This window comes from Necator americanus, chromosome III (assembly GCF_031761385.1).
Source record: "Necator americanus strain Aroian chromosome III, whole genome shotgun sequence".
NCBI lineage: Eukaryota > Metazoa > Nematoda > Chromadorea > Rhabditida > Ancylostomatidae > Necator > Necator americanus.
In genome coordinates, this window is record NC_087373.1 from 31901767 (window position 1) to 31921622 (window position 19856).

General features: G+C 41.6%; 2 protein-coding genes across 4 annotated transcripts; both read right to left on the reverse strand.

Moving 5' to 3' along the window:
• Positions 1 to 2559: 2559 nt before the first annotated feature.
• On the reverse strand, positions 2560 to 11832 carry RB195_011639 (uncharacterized protein; the record flags this gene model as incomplete). Of its 2 annotated transcripts, none has more annotated exons than XM_064193154.1 (10): positions 2560 to 2760; positions 3123 to 3290; positions 3343 to 3426; positions 4677 to 4820; positions 4915 to 5024; positions 6132 to 6297; positions 6404 to 6543; positions 8331 to 8463; positions 10514 to 10580; positions 11813 to 11832. In XM_064193154.1, the coding sequence occupies 10 exons, from the start codon at positions 11830 to 11832 to the stop codon at positions 2560 to 2562; spliced, it is 1233 nt and encodes a 410-aa protein (XP_064050736.1). The 2 variants fall into 2 exon arrangements, with proteins under 2 accessions (XP_064050736.1, XP_064050737.1); XM_064193153.1 differs by lacking the exon at positions 11813 to 11832 and adding an exon at positions 10688 to 10701.
• Positions 11833 to 14941: 3109 nt separating this feature from the next.
• RB195_011640 (uncharacterized protein) lies at positions 14942 to 16662 on the reverse strand (the record flags this gene model as incomplete). Of its 2 annotated transcripts, XM_064193156.1 has the most annotated exons (4): positions 14942 to 15073; positions 15441 to 15588; positions 15907 to 16049; positions 16516 to 16590. In XM_064193156.1, 4 exons carry the CDS (start codon positions 16588 to 16590, stop codon positions 14942 to 14944), a joined length of 498 nt encoding a protein of 165 aa, XP_064050738.1. The 2 variants fall into 2 exon arrangements, with proteins under 2 accessions (XP_064050738.1, XP_064050739.1); XM_064193155.1 differs by lacking the exon at positions 14942 to 15073 and having other exon boundaries at positions 15423 to 15588; positions 16516 to 16662.
• Between the last annotated feature and the right edge of the window lie 3194 nt (positions 16663 to 19856).

Sequence of the window (19856 nt, forward strand, 5' to 3'; positions counted from 1 at the left end):
GCGCCGCTCTCAGCGCAGACGCTTACGTATTTGACCGTGCTCCATACCGTTTTGACCCTACTATGCGTGATGTAGCGCGATTAAAGAGCGTAAGTTTACTTCTTGTAAGTACACCAGTTTTCGGTGCTATGAACACTTGCAAATGCTGCCCTAATAAGAAGTGGCAAACCAAAACTCTAGGAGACATATTAGTCGTCACATTTTCTATAAATATGTGTTCACAAGCCTGCTGCTCTATGACGCAGCGTGGTGTTAACTGCTACAGTCTGGTGCTGTCACATCACTACCTCACACACTGACTGTTATGCAGTCATAGTCGAGTCAGAATGACATGAAGCTCGGTGCAACTGCGTAAACGCATGAAGTGACGCGATAGAGCAAACGGTTGGGATCGAGGCAGGACCATCGTCAGCTTCACTCGGGCAGGAGCAATGAGTGGTGTTGGCGTGAGTCCCCCTTCGACACCAACAGCCACGCTCCACTTTGAGCGCGCCGCCTACGCAACTGCATCGAGCTTCAGATCGTTTTGGTTCTACTGTTCCACTATGTATTTTACATGTAGTCAGCTAAAAGCACATGACATGAAGTGCAGCTCTGTTGCGCAGCACAGTTCACGCGCCCCAAGCAGCGCGATGGGGATGGCGGTTGGGATCGACGTGGAGCCAGTGCAAACTGCAGCGATGTTCCCACCACGATCTTTACTACTGAGCTCCTCCGCTTCGAGCAAATCCGCTTATGCAACAGGCACAGTGCTTCATATTATTGTGATCCGACCATAGTAGCACTCATCGCTGCAACTCGCGATGGTCCCACCTCGATTTCAACCGCTGGATCCACCACGCTGATCGCAGCCGCTAGCACAACTGCACCGCGCATTTGACCCGACTGTAGCAAACATAGTATCGTCTACGATGATGTGCGCAAAGTAAACACTTTGGAGATTTCCACGGTTTCAGGATGGTCCTTTAACGCCGTTCATTTGAGCACCAAGAACTACCGAAATATAGTAGGGTCAAAACGACATGAAGCACGTACGCACTTGCGTACGCGACTTCTCTAGAGGCACTTTGGTGGAACGTAGAGGCTAGAAGCGTGGTAAAACCCTTGCTGGCACCACGCATCGCTGCAGTTTGCGATGGTCGCACCTCGATTCCAAGTGCTGCCTCCACCGCGCCGTTTCGATCGCGTACACAAATGCACCGCAACCACACTCGTGATTCATGTCGTTTTGACACGACCATATATACAGATGGATAGTGTGTTACCAACCAGCATTGTTTCTGTTATTCATAGACTTATAGGTGCGAACGTCAGTAATATTTCCACCTTTTTCGGTCGTGCAAAATTTGCTGAGTGGCTTCCCTTTTCACGAAGGGTTCGAAAAGCATCGTATTCTCCTTTAAAATAAACCTTGCGAAGAAATCTGATCACTGCGTCGGTGGGTTCCCTACAATGCGTCCGATGTCAAGTGACACCCAGTCGTTCACTGGCCTGCTCCAAAAGATTGCTATTGAAAGGTAGCAAACGTGTTCAGTTCGCCTAATTCGACTTTCGTTGGTATATGCAGCAGATCTCTGATCTTCGATCATTAACGTAACACTGAACTTCGAATACTCTTTTCTATTTTTGTAAGGCGGAATACTCTTAGCACCAGTTTCACAATTCAGTGTCCTACGAACCACACTCCTCCCACGCTTGCGAAACGTCTAACTTCTTTATGGCCGAAAAAATCAGGAAAGGTGATTTCGAACAGGTGAGCATGAAGCAGGATGGTCTTAGTCTCCTTCCCTACGTCCTCGATGTACCCCCAAGCCACTCGCTTCCTACCAAAACGGCAGTTAGGTTTTATATATTGTTAATTTCCTGACCAAAATACGCATAGGTGCAGTTAGATATATTCCTTCCGTTGGAGCATCGAAAGCTTACTGTCGATGGTCAGCTGAAGACCGGTCTTCTAACGCGTTCCATCGAATTCGATCAGCACTCGTCCACTATGACCCATCCCGAAAATTGATGGCTTGACACAGTACGTCAACTACCAATATCCACAATCATTCAGGTTCTGTACTTCAAAATCGTATCGAGCTGCTACCCTCTCCTCTATGAAAAATTACTGAAATACTAAGTATAGTCGGTTAAAACGACATGAATCCGAGTGTAGTTGCGGTGCATTTGCGTACGCTCGAAACGTCGTAATGGAGACAGCAGTTGAAACCGAGTTTGGACAGTTCGCAAACTGCAGCGATGGATGGTGCCAGCAAGGATTTCACCACGCTCCTTGCCGCTACGCCCCACCGAAGCGCCTCGAGAGAAACCGAGTACGCAATTGTCTAGGTGCGTCATGTCGTTTCGACCCTAATTTATACAGGGTCATCTAATGGAGTGCTGTTCATAACCTAACAAGCAGTACAGAAAGAGCTATAGCAGATTTTATTATCTCGATTATGATAAAGTAAGAGCAGATAAAATATGTCTATAATCACCGTTTAAATTAACACCATGTGGATAGAATAACTGGGAAAGAAACAGGAAGCAAAGTTCAAAGTGATATCACTTCTTCTACAGCAAGTCCACAATAGACATTGGCATCTCCTCGATTACAGTGTTATAGAATTGCTCGATGTCTTTAAGTTGTCTAGCGTCGTTGTCTGTGATGAAGTTGATCGCTACTCCCTTTCTTCCGAAACGACCCGATCGACCGATACGGTGAATGTAATTCTCGCGGTTCGACGGCAAGTCGTAGTTAATCACAAGAGACACCTAAACACCATGTATATGTGTATCTCTTGGATTTTTTTAATACCGTTCAAAAGACTGAAAAGAGGAAGCTAGTAGAGAAAGTAGTCTGATTATGGAAATTGTGAAAGAATGTATTTTAAGATGTAGCAAAGAAATAAATGTCACTTGACGAATACCGCGGAAATAACTCTATCTAACCTGAGAACGAGATGTGGGTGTCAGGAGAGAATATCGTGCAAAACTCAAAGTATTATTAAAAAACATCCTGATTTTTATCCATGAACGAGCCGTTGTCTCTTACATGACGTCTTTTTCCCCACCTTTCGCATTCACAACGGCAAAAGGAAAAAAGAAAGAGAAATAATGTCATTTCCCAAAACTACCTGCTGAACGTCGATACCGCGAGCAAGGAGATCCGTAGTGATTAGCACACGTGAAGAACCTGAACGGAATTCCCGCATGATGACGTCACGCTCCATTTGTTCCATATCTCCATGCAAGCATGAAACTGTGAACTTTTGCGCCGTCATCTGTTCGTTGAGCTGCTCTACCTGAATCAGGTAACACTTGTTGTTGTTCTAAAAACTGTTAGATCCTGCATACCTTTCTTCTTGTATTGCAGAAAATCACAGACTGTGTGACGTTGATCACATTATAAAGATCACAGAGCGTCTCGAATTTGTACTCCTAAACGAAATATTTTGTTAAAAGATTTTTTCTGAAAAAAAAAACCTTGAACTTATTCATCAGCCAGTGAACTACGACACTTTGCTAGGAAAGAGAAAAACAAATAGAAATTAAAATGATACCACACATGTTCAAATTAACCATTATCCAACACGAGGGCCTCAGATTTAGAACACCACATGCAGTAATCCACCGCTACGCAAAATTTGTCCAGTTCCATACTTAATTATCAGGATAGTATGAGCAATGAAGTGGAGTTGTGAAGGAAATATGCCAGTCCAGATGGAATGGTACCATTTATAAATTTGAAAAAAAAAACCACATGATACTAAGGTGTAGTAGAGAATGAATGAGAACGAGATAAATAGGATAGGAATAAGATAAATTACAGGTAATGTCATAATTATGTACAGAAAGAAGAAATCAACTATTAAAAAAAGCAAAGAGGGAAATCATGAATACTAAAAGTTCTCTCTGATTTGCAATTAAGAAGAGAAATATAGTAATAGAAATAACAAAAGCACCAAAAACCCAAAGAGACGAAGCGACTTTGATTAGATTTGATTCTTTTAAATTATTGAATGCCTTTATAAAGATCATATTTAGTCACTAACAGCATCGTCTCACTTCATTTAAACAAGCGAATACGATGAAAAGCCAATAGTTTTAGGAGAAACTATGTACTACGTTGTTTCCAGTCTCTGTTTCACATTCTGATGAATATTTATCGGCTGCCACTCACATTCCGTAATGCAGAAATTCGAGCCAAAAAAGAAAAACCACCTACCGAGAATCAACATCCATCATATTTTAATGCTAGCTTTTAGCTTGTAACAAAATCGATTTCCGCTCAAATGCCCTGGAAAACGGCCTCGTCGGACGATTTTCCTACGAGGCATCTTATTCTGCGTCACTTTTGCATACTCGCTGGTTCCCTCAGCAGCCTACCCAACTATTACAGCTGAATAAGGTACCGAGGAGACCTCATTGATTTTCATTCGCTCGCTTGCAGACGTGGCACGTAAGCATATCTGGTGAGTTATGAGGCGTCTCGTCGAAATATTTGATCTGAAGACCGCTTCTCACACCGCTTTCCAGAACAATTAGGAGAATTGAGCGTGATCGCGCTCGCAGTGATCTACACCCCAGCCTGATCTTTCTGTGGGAAGACCTCAACACCGACAATTTTGTGGTATACTGCCTTGAAACAAACTTGGTGAAACAGCATATGTAGTGATGGTAACACTCACATCTTTTTGCACATTCACGTAAAACTGACGAATTCCTTCCAAGGTCAATTCTTCCTTTTTCACAAGAATTCTAATTGGATTTCTCATGAAACACTCTGTCACCTCAAGCACATCTGCTGGCATTGTTGCAGACAGAAGAACAACCTAAACAGCTGGTATCAACACACTTTTATTCTACCCAAGCACTGAGAAAGCAAAGTCCGCTAAAGACTCTAGACGATATGCCACGATGACTTGCCTGGACATCCTGAGGCATAGTCTTGAACACCTCGTAGATTTGATCCTTGAAACCACGAGAAAGCATTTCATCAGCTTCGTCAAGCACAAACATTTTTATATAGGCCGTCACTGAAAAGGATGATTAAACAGCTAGGTTGAATGCTTAGCTTGACAAGGTAGAAGTGCTGTAAAGCTTGATAGACATAAAAGGATAAAGGATAGAGTGGTTGGCGTTCATCAATCATTTTAGAACATCCCAACGGGTTCCACATCAATTCAAAATCGGTTTATGTCTGAACGCGTGTTTGCCCTATACCTATGACTTGCCAGCCGATGTATTAAACCAAAATAGCTTCGATGGCCAACGGCGGTTTCAAGCAACCATGAAGGCGCAACGGAAACTCCTACCGTTGCATTACAGCGGTCCCCACAGCGTAAGCACAAGGGTAAACAGTGCATTCCTATAGTAACAGACTTCTCACATTTTTCCTCCAAGTCTTGCAGTTCGGACCAAATGTGGATGTAAATCAGTCATCAAGCTGTCCGCAGAGTTCACCAGGGACGGTAAAACACGGTCATGCGTGCATCTATTTGATGAATGTCGACAGGTGGCTTGGCACATGCAAAAGGACGAGTTTGCAGCGACTCATCATACTGTCAAGGAGGGCGATAGGAAGGAATAGAGCGATATTCCGAAGTAACGCCATGCAACAATCGACGGAAGGTCGCATTTCTCTCCAATTTTCGTCCGAATCGTCGGGGATGGTGGAGATCTGCGGACAGCATTCGGCGAAAATCACCGCTTCGCTTTTGCTATAGTCTTCGATGTTGAAAATTCCTCGTATTTAATTTCCTTACCTTATTATGACGGCGGGGCGGGTGAAGTGTAGCGCTTAGAGGTTCCGCTTCCTGCACGATCGTTCGGAGATACGAATCCGCCCTAGTGTTCACCAAGCCTTTCATCTCTCCGGGGTCGATAAATTGGTACCAGACTTGTCTGAGAGGATAAAAACACTGACTTGACACATCGGTAAGCCACCGCAAGTCATTGTATAGGCCAGTTACGCGTTCGTAAACCTCACACGATTCTGAATTGAAGTGAACGTGGGGGGCACATCCTAAGCGGATTGATTAACGCCAGAAACTTTATCATTTTTATCCTTTTATTATGACGGCAGTTCAAGCGGTGCTTGCAAGAGTAACATGACGAATGCAAGGGGAAAAATCGTGACTCACTGAGAATATCCCGACTGATCATGTCATTGACGCGTCCGGGAGTTCCCACTACTATGTGTACACCAGCTTCCAGTTTCCGTTGATCATCGCGAATGCTTGTGCCACCAATACATGCGTGTACCTTGACTTTCATGTAATCTCCAAGTGCGCACATTACTTTTTGAATCTGCAATAAAAAAAAATCTCATCTGGTAATCCTCAGTTTCTTAACAAAAAAAAAACCGCTAAAAGTATTCGTAAGTTGAGTGTTTCGATGTAAAAAAAAAACTTGCTTGCTGAGCCAGCTCTCTTGTAGGAGCCATGACTAGAGCTTGTACGTATGGCTTAGTCTCATCGATTCGCTGCAGAATCGAAATCGAGAATGTTGCCGTCTTGCCGGTACCAGATTGGGCTTGAGCAATGACATCACGCGCTGAAAACAACGTTCACTGATAGTGAAAAGGAGTACACTAAATAAAACAGATAAATAAATTGAATGAGTTTTCATATTTCGTGAGCGTACGGTCAAATACACGCAAATCGTAGCCATGGAAAAAAAGCCGGACAGTGATTAAAAACAGGGGATCTCAATCTAAATTTTGGACAGTGCACGAGAAGAAAATAAGCTAGCATTAATCCCGTCAAAATTCATTTCAGAAAAGGTCTGTTACCTACACGTAACGAGTCAAAAAAAAAACGAAACGAATTTAGGGTCTCTATTGAAAACTTTGTAATTACACAAGCCTTTCCTGTTCTTTGATTTTCGCTTCTGCAAAGGTTGTAAAACATAAAGACGGCAGCAGAAGTGGAGGAAGGTGAAACCTGCTTCATTGATCTCTACATGGCAAGAAAAAGTTCTTGTGCCGAAGCGATCGAAGATGACGAACAATTTCCGCTCTGGTGTGGACACGGTAGGAAATTTACTCAAGAAATACCGCGAATGCAGAAGCGATGCACCTTTACAATAATAAGTATTTGAAAGGATAAGTCCAATCAGTGCATTTACCCACAATGTATTGTTTGTGGAATTTCATCAACATACAACTAATGATTAACAGGAAGTGACACTTTTTCCAACGAAATCACCCCGGGAAATGGAAAGAAGATAATCGCAAAACAATGACAGTTTTTGTGACTAAATTGTTTAAAAAAAATGATTAAGTACAAACAAGTGCATAATCTTCTCATGACCTGGTGAACAGAGTTTTTAAGCTTCGAACTAAATTAATAATACCCAATAGCAGCTGGAACCCAACGGTAAAAATTTCAATTTTTGACGTAGGGTCCAACCTGTTATTAGGTGGGCTTAGGGCGTAATTTGTAAATAATCATTGTGAAGAGAAATCATTGGGAAAATGTGAAACACCTCCTAGAAATATAGAGGACAGAACGATCAAGAGCGGCGGATTGATCTATTATTCATTTACTCTATTTGCGAACTTCCTACACCTATTAAACTGACGAGTTGAAAAAGAATAAAGTGGACACCAATGAGGCCAACAATTTCCACACAATTCTCCTTAGCAAAATAAGAAAACAGTAAGATCTCCAACATATTAACATTTCGTATCAATGATATTAGAACATATAAGATTTGGAAGGTACTGAAAGATTTAGTGATATTACTTCATCCGAGCACCCGCTAACTTCGTCTTACCGAGCGAACTTTGCTGCGATGAATCAGCAATGCATCTATTACTTCATTCTTACAGTTCGTCGAAACTTAGCTCTTACAACTTTTTACATACGAGAGTGGAGTGTTCGGCAAAGTGGTCTAATCCTGTCTGGGGAAAGAATGCATCACTTTTTAAACATGACAGGCTTACATACTCTGCTTGCGTCAAACAACTGCTTCTTACAATCGATTGTATCGTCTTCGCTTTCTGAACCCCTTTTGCTTCCGTAAAGAATTAGGCAACCCATTATGCTGCCTTAGCGAATTCCCTACGCAAAGTTTAGCTCGTTCATCAATGGGTTATAAAAGAAAGTATTATGAATTAGAAGCCTCACATCCATGGGGCAACTGGTGCAGAACGTCCACGAATTCCCATTTAAAATTACATAAAGAGTGTTGAAAACATTAGTCCAAGACAACTACTTTATTGACGCGAGCTTCACTTACCGTGACATGATATAAGAATGAAAAAAGACCTCTGATCACACCACCTCAGCGTACGATTACGTAGCAACAAAAAATGGGTAAATGTAGTGCAAACTCACATGAACAGCACGGAACAATAGCACGTTGCTGAATGGCAGATGGTTTTTCGAAACCAAATGCGTACACTCCTCGAAGGAGATTCTCCTTCAGATTCATTTCATCAAAAGAAGGCACCACTTGATCATAGTTGCCCTGAAATAGCAGTACTTTTTCAATCTCTGCACGACTACGAAACCGAGTGAAAGCCAAATAGAAAGCAAAAAATTCAAAATAGTACGCAGGTGACGCGCAAAACGTTGGAAACGCCAGTAAATGAAAATAAAATTCTTCAAGCTTAGATATCAAAACTTATAGAGCGTGCCGTTATTCGACAACCTGAAACGTGTAAAACTAATTGAAAACGTTTGATGAGCACCAAATCTGTTATAGCACAAAGCATAATTGAGCAGTGTTGTCAAAACACTTAAAACACTGGCTAGGTAAAGCTCAAGGTTCACAACCGCTGTGCACCGTTTTTCGCATTAGTTTCTCTTAGATGATTTGCTTCTATTTTGTGTTATTGGAAGAAAAACACTTTTATTTAGAACTAACCATCCCTTCATCACGAAATACTCGTCATCATCAAAGCAAATTTATAAATTTTTCATTGTAGGGATTACAGAGGGAAAAAAGTTATTATCAGTCGGCATACCAACCAGAAAAAAAATGTGCTACACGTCCTCATAACATACGTGCGCCTGTTAGGAATGGGACTTGCAAATGCATACCCTTTGCCGAATGTATGTAAAATGAGTTAACAAAAGTACATAGTGAAGACTTCAATATAGGTACGCAAAGAGAGCAATCTGAGGTATAGATGGGTCAAAACGACATGAAGCTCGGACAGTCATAAGTGGCTGTAATCGAAGCGGTGCGGCGTATCGGTTGAAATCGAGGAGGACCCTTGCTAGCACCATCCATCACCGCTGTTCGCAGTGGTCCCATTTTTGATCAAACGGCTAGCTTCACCGCGGTACCTCGGACACAGCCACTTACGCAACTCCACAACAACATCGTTTTGACCCGAGCATAACTCTTCTCGTTATTTTTCTTTTTCAATGAAATTTAGCGACTTCAGACGAACTTCTAAAATAAAGTAGGTAATGTTTTGACCTCAAAAAGTATTAATCTGAAATTATTCTTATTTGGAATTTGCTAAAAACATGGATATGAAAACAAGATGCATGGGAAGCACATTAAAAACATGGATATGAAAACAAGATGCATGGGAAGCACACACACTAGCTCCGAAAGTGCTCCTGAAAGCATCGCGCGCGCGCAAAATACGCCCTACTTACATATAAGACAAAACGAGAACAATGAGCGTTCTCTGAAAACGATCCTCATGACTCAAAGTAAGGGAAGACGCCGAAGATCAAAGCGGCGCTACAGGCTTGGGAGACGTGCAGGAATAATTTCTCCTGCTTGTCTGTTTTTGCCCCATCGATCGATTCTCTGAGACAAAAAAAGCAGACTTCGTTATTTCATTTAATAGCGGAAACAAATATTGTTAAGGATTACGCTCTTCTTTTGTGTAACATGTGTCTGCGATTATTTTTGATTGGAGTTAGTCGAACGAACTATGAGACAGCATTGAAAAAAAATTGAACTGCACTTTTCATAAAAAGAAACAAAACAATGAAAGTTCAACCGCATTATTAGAGCTTCTAAAAAACGGAATTATACGCAAATTCATTATCTGCATTTGCATCACAAAAACCTTGTGCTATACAATATATATCTTCTTTATATAGGAGATATCCGAATACAAAGGAAGAGAACAGACAGTACCACATATTCAAGTGAAAATGAGACTATGATAAACGCAGAACAGCAATTAACATGTCTGTTACTAACGTTTTTAAGTCTCAGCAGACAAACGCTAGAAAAGGAAAGTCATACGTATATCTCTGCAGTAATGTAGTAGTAAAATGTAAAAAACTATGTAGTTATTCAATGGGACACATCACGAATACAAAACTATTCCTAGAAATATTAATGAAATTTTGCAAACCGCAGTGTTAATATGGTAGGACACTAATTCATCATAAAGAGAGATACTGATTTCGAACTTGAATGGAATGGGATTACGTTTTCTAAACCTACACAACGCTTTTCACACAGTGAACGCGCAGGTACAAACGGATAATACCATCTTTTTGAATTAAACAAACTAAATGAAAGAGGAGAAGAAGCTTCTTACCTCGATGAGACCGTCGGCGTCGACGGACACCGTACCAGCGGACGTACCGTTGTTCACATGCTTGTCCCTGAACTAAGTTCATATTAATATGATGAAATCTACAAATAATACTCATTACACGTACAGAATTCTAATGATGTATGCATGGATATGCAGAACAAAAACAACACAAACCTCGCATTCAACATTCAGCGCCACGAGATTTGGAACTTCTCTCGATGACGTCACAGAGGTCGAAAGTTCGACCGAATACCACCCCGCACAAAGTCCTAACTAACAAGGATAAACGCTATCAGTTCTTTATGAGAATGCACTCGCTCTGATAACGTTCGAACGCGTTCGCGGCGGATTGACAAGAAAAACATTGCAAAGCAACACAGTAAACAAATCATTTCATACAATTCCCAACCCATTGTTAGTTCATCAACTTCTTCATCCATATGTGATTCTAAACGACGGCTATGAGAGAAACAATATCGTTATGTTGTGCAAATAGACAAAATTTCCCCATCTGTACGAGGTCTATACTAGGATTTGGGGCCGTTTTTCCGAAAAAGCACGCAAAACTTGTAGTCGTTTACATTGTTTTTACGAAAATGACTAATTTGTGCATTAGAGACACAAGAACAAGGGTTACAACTAGGTAGGAACATTAATGGTGACGTGAACGACATTCGCAGCGGTGTTCATCTACACGAATGATAAAAAATTATGACGAGTTCTACTTCCAAATGATCTCAAGTCTCACATTGTACTGCAACGGTGGAAATTTCCCCAATTGCGTCACGAAGTTTTGGGAATTTATGATTCACATTGTAATCTTTTGCATTTTTTGAGTGGCGAAGTAACAAAATTTCGCAATGCGTATTTCGCAATCGAAACGATGACCTCATCGAGGTTGTTTTTGTTCTAAAATAAAGGTGCCGTAAGATTTTTGCACGTGTTTAACACTACAAAACCCATAATTACAAACAGAAATACCGCCTGAATAGAAATGAGAAATAGTTAGGACAAAAATAAATAGAATCGAATCCATTTCACAATTAGAAATCGATTGTCAAATATGGCCGAAAAATGTCTCGTGCAACATGCATCATGATGCATGTAACCGAGCTCTTGCCTTCTAACATCATCATCGATACGCTCCCTAACTCAACTAGGAAAGAAAAAAAGTAATTTGACTAGATTTCCGCCCATCCAGCGAGAGGATCGATTCCACACAGCCAGACTCCAGCACGCTGACGCACAACTCTAACGAATAATTTGCTAGTGATTCCAAGTAGATGAAATCCCTCTTACCTTGTTTTCGCATCAGTCATGTCACGTAAGATCCACCACGAATAATTTCGTTGATTAGCGCGAAACGAATATAACTCTATATGTCCGTGTGGGAGCGGACGCGTGAAGAGTAAAAGTGGAAATGTGTTCGTGCGTGCGAGAAGAACGGAGCGCGCTCGTCGCCACCATTGAGTCACGCCCACATTTCAAGTGCATGTCTGGGTCCCAAACAAACCGAACAACCGATCAGGTTGATCAGGTTCGGTAATTTGTAACTGTTCTTGTGAACTGAATGTTTCGACGATTACGCTTCTCATGGAGCGGTTTTGGGAGGGCACGGGTTTTTCCCTCTTGAGTGTTTACATTAGAAACTAGATTTGACATGAAGCAATAATCACAAGATCGTCGAAGACGATTGCAACTAAGCATACTATGTAAACTATCGAATCAAAAATCATGTTTCGTGTAGAGATTATCGAGCGAATGATGCCTGAGATGGGTTCGTCTACGATCGATATGTAAATAATCTATATCAACACATTCCGAAATTAGCAGCACAACACGTCAGTTCGATTGTGCATATACACCATAAACCACCTCGAATTTTCTACGTACAGTCCGGTCAAAAACACTTTGTCCTCGTATTTTCCTGTTCTCGAACGCGTGCGGCTTCTTCATTGTGAGACGCTCACCTGACGTTGGAACGTTGACGTGATCAGGTGTCTTTTGACTCGATTATACAAACATACACACATGTCATCGTTGCCGGGCCTGTTCAACCGAGTACGTGCAACTGAAGTAGGACAGAAATAAGAGAAAGTGAAGGTCAAGCAGAGAGAGGGCGAGTTTTTCGGGTGAGTAGCGCGCGGCTGCCCGGTTGAACCAATTTGGCGGCGAGTGTACGTTTGATGTTGTAACATTAAGAATTACTAGCAAATATTTAGTAGCGCGGAAACGATGTTAATTGGAGGGTTCTAGTGACGATCTTTAGCTACTATCAGCTACTAAATACTTATCAGATTTTTGTTCTGCTTACTGAATCTACCTGAAATTCCCCGTGTGAATCCTGAGATGCATGAGCTCCCTCCATTCATTGTTCAATAAGAATATATCGTTTCTTGATAGAACTGGAACTCTCCAACTTGAAAAAAAGCGATGTTCTTCATTCGATAAGAGACTTGCTTTCTGGATTAAACAGAAAGAAACTGAAACAAGATTTCCATTTAATGTAATTCTCAAAAATAGAGGGTTTCCTGAACGTTACTGTGTGCCAACACAAAGCGCACACCCAATCTGTGAGTTGTACGAATGCGACGCCGTCACGTCCTGTCCTTGCTTCATGGATCTATGAAATTTATGAATATGAAAAAGAAATCACAAGACGATAGCTACCTTGATCCCTATACAAGTAGTAGTTTTCTGACTTCTGGTTAGTTGCTTCTCTTTCTAGTTTCCTGTTGAGGAACAGCGGAAGGAAATACTATCGCTTGACAGGAAACGAAACATTGCAGGGTAGAAGTTGTAGTGATCCCTAGAAGCTAAAAAAAGAAACTATTTGTATATTGATAGAGGTTACTATCGTTCTGTGATTTTCTTCTCATGCTGTAATTTTTGAATATGCACTGAACGAAAGTGAATATCCAAGAAGTCTTTGACGAGTTTCAAAGACCACTTCAAACCTCACCACACATATTATTTGCTCTTTTCAATGTGACGTCCAATTGTTTGCTGTTCCGTTCGATGTCATTCAATCTCGTCGTAGTTATTTACCATTGATCATTCTGCCGAATTTACTGAAATATATTTGCCGCCGAACATGTCATGCTCGGGTCAAAACGACTTGAAGTTCGGTGTAGTCGCGTAAGCGGCTGCGCTTGAAGCGGTGTAGTGGAGCGTAGGGGTTAAAGATCGAGAGAGGACCCTCCTTAGCACCAATCACCGCTGCAGTTCGTGATGGTCCCACCTCGATGCCAACCGTTACGCTCCACTGCACCGCTCATGTATCTGCACCGAGCTTCATGTCGTTTTGCCACGACTGTAAATCAGTTGAGTTCGAGTCGTCTGCTGCAAAGAACTCTTTTTTTTCTTCTCGACACGCAGGCACAGCCGGGTAAAGACGACCTGTGACTTGGTGCATTTGCGTATTCCCTAACGTATAGTCGGGACAAAAACGACATGAATCGTGAGTGTAGTTGCGGTGCACTTGAGTACGCGCTCGAAACGGTGCGGTGAAGGCAGCAGTTGGAACCGAGTTTGGACCTTCGCAAACTGCAGCGATGGGTGGTGCCAGCAAGAGTTTCACCACGCTCCCAGCCGCTACGCTCCACCGAAGCGCCTCGAGAAAGCCGCGTACGCAATTGCGTACGTGCTTCATGTGGTTTTGACCCTACTATATATTGGGTTAAATAGATGGTGTTGTATAAGATGATAAGTTATAAGAACAGGAAGTTAAGGAGTTGGGTAAAAAGACAAAAGAAGGGTTGAATTTGAAACAACTAGGCACCAAACGAAACGTATGTCATCTTTTTCACTTTCACAATTGCACTCAATTGACACTTTGTGAAGAATGCACTGCACTTCACACTTAAGGTTGCGAAGTACTGTGAATGTTAGGGGATAGGGATTCAACGGAAAGATTTGGCGATATTCTGCACATATGAAGAAAAACAGTGTTTTAAAGTGTGACCCACCAGGGTATCGGTCGAGAAGGTCACCAAAATCAATATGTTGGGTCTCCTCTTCCGGGATCTCACGTAAACACTGCGTTTTTAGATAACAGCCGCGGATCTTTCGCACCATATCGGTTTTATTAGGCATCCAATTGTCATTCGTTGTTATTCGCTATTATTTCTGATCGTTGCCCTTTTAAATTCGCTTTTGACACCACAAATGTCAACACTTCATTCCGTTCTCTCGTGAATTAATCGAATGTCTATTTCGAACTTTGTGATCCCGTAATTAAAAATTGTGTCGATGAAACAATTGCCGTTAACTCCTCTAATTGTTAAAATAACTCTTCCAGTATTCAATGTTATTCGTGTCATTTGTTAATTCCTTTCTTTCTCAACTAAGCTTCCATTTCTTAGTTAAGAGAGAAAAGTCTTCTTCTGGACACCGAAGTACTGTTGAACTACTAGGACTTGTTTCTTTTCATGTAGAGCACAGCCTCGACTTATGCAATGCATCATATCCGTATCCGTATCCGTAGGTCTTGGTGAAAGCCTGGATATACTGCAGGAAGATCGCCGTGAAGTGTTGATCAGCCTGCGCGAGATCTGGTCCCTGCAATTCTTATATTCTACTCTTCAATTAGTTCATTTTGCTTTTTTTTTAAAGTCAAACCACGGTTGTTCTGCTCAGATTCAGTGATTATATCCTACTGTCTGAAAGATAAACCACGCATTACGACCATATTTGTTTTGACATGCACGACACAATGTTTTCAACTAATCATAGTTTATTGTTCGTCAAACGTTCATCAAAATACAAGATCCGTATGAATGTACACACCATCGATAACAAGCAAACGTAAGCACAATTAATAAAGTGCATTGGTATCGTTACTCCGAAATAAAGCATTAATGTAGTGACAAATATTTATGGAACAGGTTCATGAGTAATTTCAGTATGGTTACTGCTTTGCACTGACACGTTCGATCGGGATGGATCTGCCAGTCTCCGCTTCTGGTTTTACAATCTTGGGAGCTTCGATAGAGAGACGACCACTGTCGGTGAGTGAGGATTTTATGGCGTCAAGGTTTACATTTCCCGGCAGAACCCATTGGCGAACGAATGACCTAGAAAAGAAAATGGAATCATCTCAACAGTTCAACGACTATAACTTGTTCCGTAGTTGTGGAACTAATAGATACGCAGCAGAAATACAGTCTGGTCGAGAACTCGTGATTTTTGCGCTACTGACAGACCTGCTGTTGACAACCTACTGTACAACCTACCTACGAAACTGTAAAAATACAGCAGATACAACATCTGCGGTCATCTTTCCACGGTTGGAAACACGGTTCGAATGCAAAAACTTATGCCGTATTCCATTACAAATAAAGTCATTTTAGCCGGACTGCATATTGCACTGTATTGGAAAAAATAATTCTTACCTCATTGAATACCCGTTTTCCTCCTTCACCTCTTGTTTGCCCTCGATAGTAAGGTTTCGACCGTCCAAGTTGACTTTGAGGTTCTCTGGTTTGAATTTGGAGACATCGATCGATACGGCAAACTTTGAGTCGTCATTGATGGTCTGAAATGTAAGCGCAAAAATAGCAAAATTTAGAAAATTTCTGTATTTGTCTTCTACTGAATACAATGGATTTCGGATTTCCTCAGTGTTTACTAGAAAGTCCAATTTTAAAAAAATGCAGCTTGCGCTTGGGGCCAATTTCACGGTCACAACGAAATGAAAACTGTTCACCAGATAATGGTGCCTTCTCTAAAGTGCAAATGGAAAAATAGGAAACAGCACGTTCTAGCGCAATCGATTCATAGCGTCTGTGATATTACCATAGTTATTAGAATTATAACTACTCAGAACCCAACCCAGCTCGGTTCAAAAGAAAGGGATGAATAAGAATAGGCGACAAAAAGTTGCAAACTTTCCTACCTATCAAAAAAAATTAATAAGTTTGAAAACTCATATGAACAACAAGAGAAAAAAGACTTGGTATCAAGAAAACTAAGAGAAGAAACCGACATAAAAAAGCACTCACCTCACCAGCCGCTTGCTCCGAGTTCAGCTCACAAGGAATTGTGCGATACAATGGTGCGAACATAAGCCGATCCATCTGGCGGAAGTCCCGCATGGCTTCTTCGAAGAATCGCGGGAAAAAGGAAGCAGGACGAATCCACAAGGACATGTTTGGTGATGAAGATGCTCACAATCCGGTAAGAAGCACGTCAGATGAACTTCAGTGAGCTCAGCTGATCGCGTTTATATAGCGACGACGGCGGCGTTCGCGAACGTTCGCGAATGTTCTTCGTCGGCACCCTACTCACCGCGCACACTCTCTCGCATCTCTCAGATGACCGCGCCGTTCGCGAACGTCTCGACGTTGCAAGATGAGTGATGATGCAATTCGTGTTGTTAAGCACGGCATAGCTTCTATTAGAGGCCAGAAGAATCTACTGGGGACCGTCACTGTACATGAATAGTTCCTGCTTAGTATAGACAATTCCTTTAAATCAGGGGATCAGCTAGAGTCGGTCAGAAAATCAAAAATTTCACAGAACTTCACGAAATTCCTACCGCTGGGAGCCATGTCGTCTTTACTTTCAGAGTATATTCCAGCTGAAGTATTGTAAGACCCAGTTTGTAAGGGATGAAAATTGTGGAAGTCTCAATACCCTGTAAACAAAAAGAGATTGAAAAATTAGTCGAATATTTCTTGGAAAATCCAGTCCGTTGGGCAGTATGGACCCATCAGAAACAGAGTAAATTAATACAGGTGGAATAAATAGTTAAATATTATGTTCAACAGATAAAACTTGTTGATATTTACTCATATCAATATGCGGTTGGAAAATGCGAAAAAAATGGGAAAAGAAACATAAGAAAAAAAGAGGTATGGAATGAAATTACTGCGAGGACAAAGCATCTAAAAAATTTCATCGACATTTCAATTTTTCCCGAGAATATCACTATCAAACGTTTTCATTCGTTAGATGCAACCTCTATCACACTATAAGAACACTCCTTTTCGTCAAGCGACATAACTTTAATCCAGGGGATTATTGAACAAGTTGTTCAAATTGAAACAAATCCATATAAACTAAACTTTAACTTTGAAATTGAAACAAATCCATATAAACTAAACTTTAACCTTCCCTAATCTTCTCATCTTTGTTCGCTTCGGACCACTATTTTTCTGCACATATGAAGATAATTTTATGGTCCCTGTATTTCACGTATGATTCCTTTGTGCCATTTGCAAAATGAAAATCAATGATGTAGCAACGCCATCAAAGCCTTCCTTTGAAGTATCCCCGTATTTGATTCGAAATACATACTTGTTGATAGCTACTGTATATATCGCTTTGGGATATTTCAGGTAGAATGCGTAAAAATACTCCATAAGCCTGCACTTTCAAAACTAGCAATTATTATTATTACAATTACTAGGAGGGTGTTGCTCAGTCGGTAAGAGGTCTGGTTTTGGCTGCGCGATCAAAGGTCCGAAACTACTTCAGCGCCAACCAAGCCTTTCATCCCTCCGGAGTCGACAAATTGATATCAGACTTGTCTGGAAGGATAGGAACACTGTCTTGTCAAGTCAACAATTCCGAAATGCAGGTAAACGTGTTGGTGTATCCCGAGCGGATTGATACGTGCCTAGATTTTATCCTTTTTACGTCATTAACTATTATTGGACAATTTTATCCTAGAAATGCATGGCTGCAGACAATATTTATTCCTGCATACACTTGGGATAATTCACTTTAAAAAATAATAAAGTTTCTGGCGTTAATCAATCCACTTGGTGCCCCCACTTCACTTTAATTCAGAATCGTTTGAAGTTTACGAACGTGTAACTGGGTGGCTGGCCGATGTGTCAAGCGGGTGTTTTTATCCTCCCAGACAAGTCTGGTACCAATTTATCGACCCCGGAGGAATGAAGGGCTTGGTGAGCACTAGGGCGGATTCGAACCTCCGATCGATCGTGCAGGAAGCGGAACCTCTAAGCGCTACACTACACCTGCCCAATTCACTTTATAGTACAGATATGCTTGCAGGTGATAAAGGCTTATAGTTGGGTCGAAGCGACATGATGACAGTTGCGTAAGCGGTGCGTTGGAGACAGCGGTTGGATCGCGTGGTGGTTTCACCTTGATTTCAACCGCTGTCTGCAAACGAACTGCAAAGTTGGGTGGCGATAGCGAGGATCCTTACGATCCAACCGCTACGTTCCGCCGCGCCGCTTCGAGCGCAGCCGGTTACGCAACTGTCCGTGCCTCATGTCGTTTTGACTCGACTATGTATCGACTAGAACACTCCCGAATGCTCTAATCTGAGTGTAAACGTGTGAACGTCTAACATATTCCTGGACCTTTTAGTTTGAACAGAGACGTTCGACCTCATTTGTGATTGCAGATATAGTCGGGTCAAAACGACCTGAAGCCTAGCGCAGTAGCGTAGACGGCTGTGCTTGGTGTTTCACATTGGCGCTAGCGACTGCGATCGATTTGGGACTTTCATTTATCTCCTGTCCGATGCAGCAAATGAGGGTCCCATCTCGGTCAATCGGTAGCTCCACCATCGTCTTCGAGTGCAACCGGTGGTGCGACCGCAGCAGGCTTTAGGTTTCGACTCGGCTACAACTAACGTTCCCTCGTGAACGCTGTGGTCCTAGCAGTTTCTTCGGTTTAATGAGTTCTCAAGTTCTCAGTACGCTGGGCTCTTGGCATTGGGAACACCACAATAATTAACGGGAAGGTTAAGGAAGTATAACTAATGTAAAAGATTAGCTAGATGAAGTTAAAACAATTGACTTTCTCCAAGTTTTGAGGGAATTCACTTGAGAATGGTCACCTTTACAGGAAAGATACTGAAACAGTACTCAAGCTACATATTCGAAACCTTATTATTAATATTCGAAATTCAAGCTCATGTTGTCCTTTTATTGAGTATCCAAGGAATAAACAAGAGATCTAAGGACGTAACTTAAAACATAATTACCTGATCCTTTTCTCGGTGATAGGGCGGGTGTAGCGCAGTCGTTTAGAGTTAGTTCGGCTTCTTACACGATCGATTGAAGGTTCGAATCCGCCCTACCGCCAACCAAGCCTTTCATCCCTCCTGGATCGATTAATTACAAAGTGAACGTGGGTGCGCATCCCAAGCGGATTGATTAACGCCAGACCCTTTATCCTTTATCATTTTCTTGGTGATATTAGAGGTATCCATAAGTAATCAATTATTACTAGTGTGAATTATTTGCTTCAGTCTCAGTTCGGAGGGTGAATGCATAAAGACGTTTTTTATATAGCAGTATTACAACTAGTGGCGTTGACTTTTGTCAAGGGAATTAAATTCAAACATTTTCATTAAACCGTT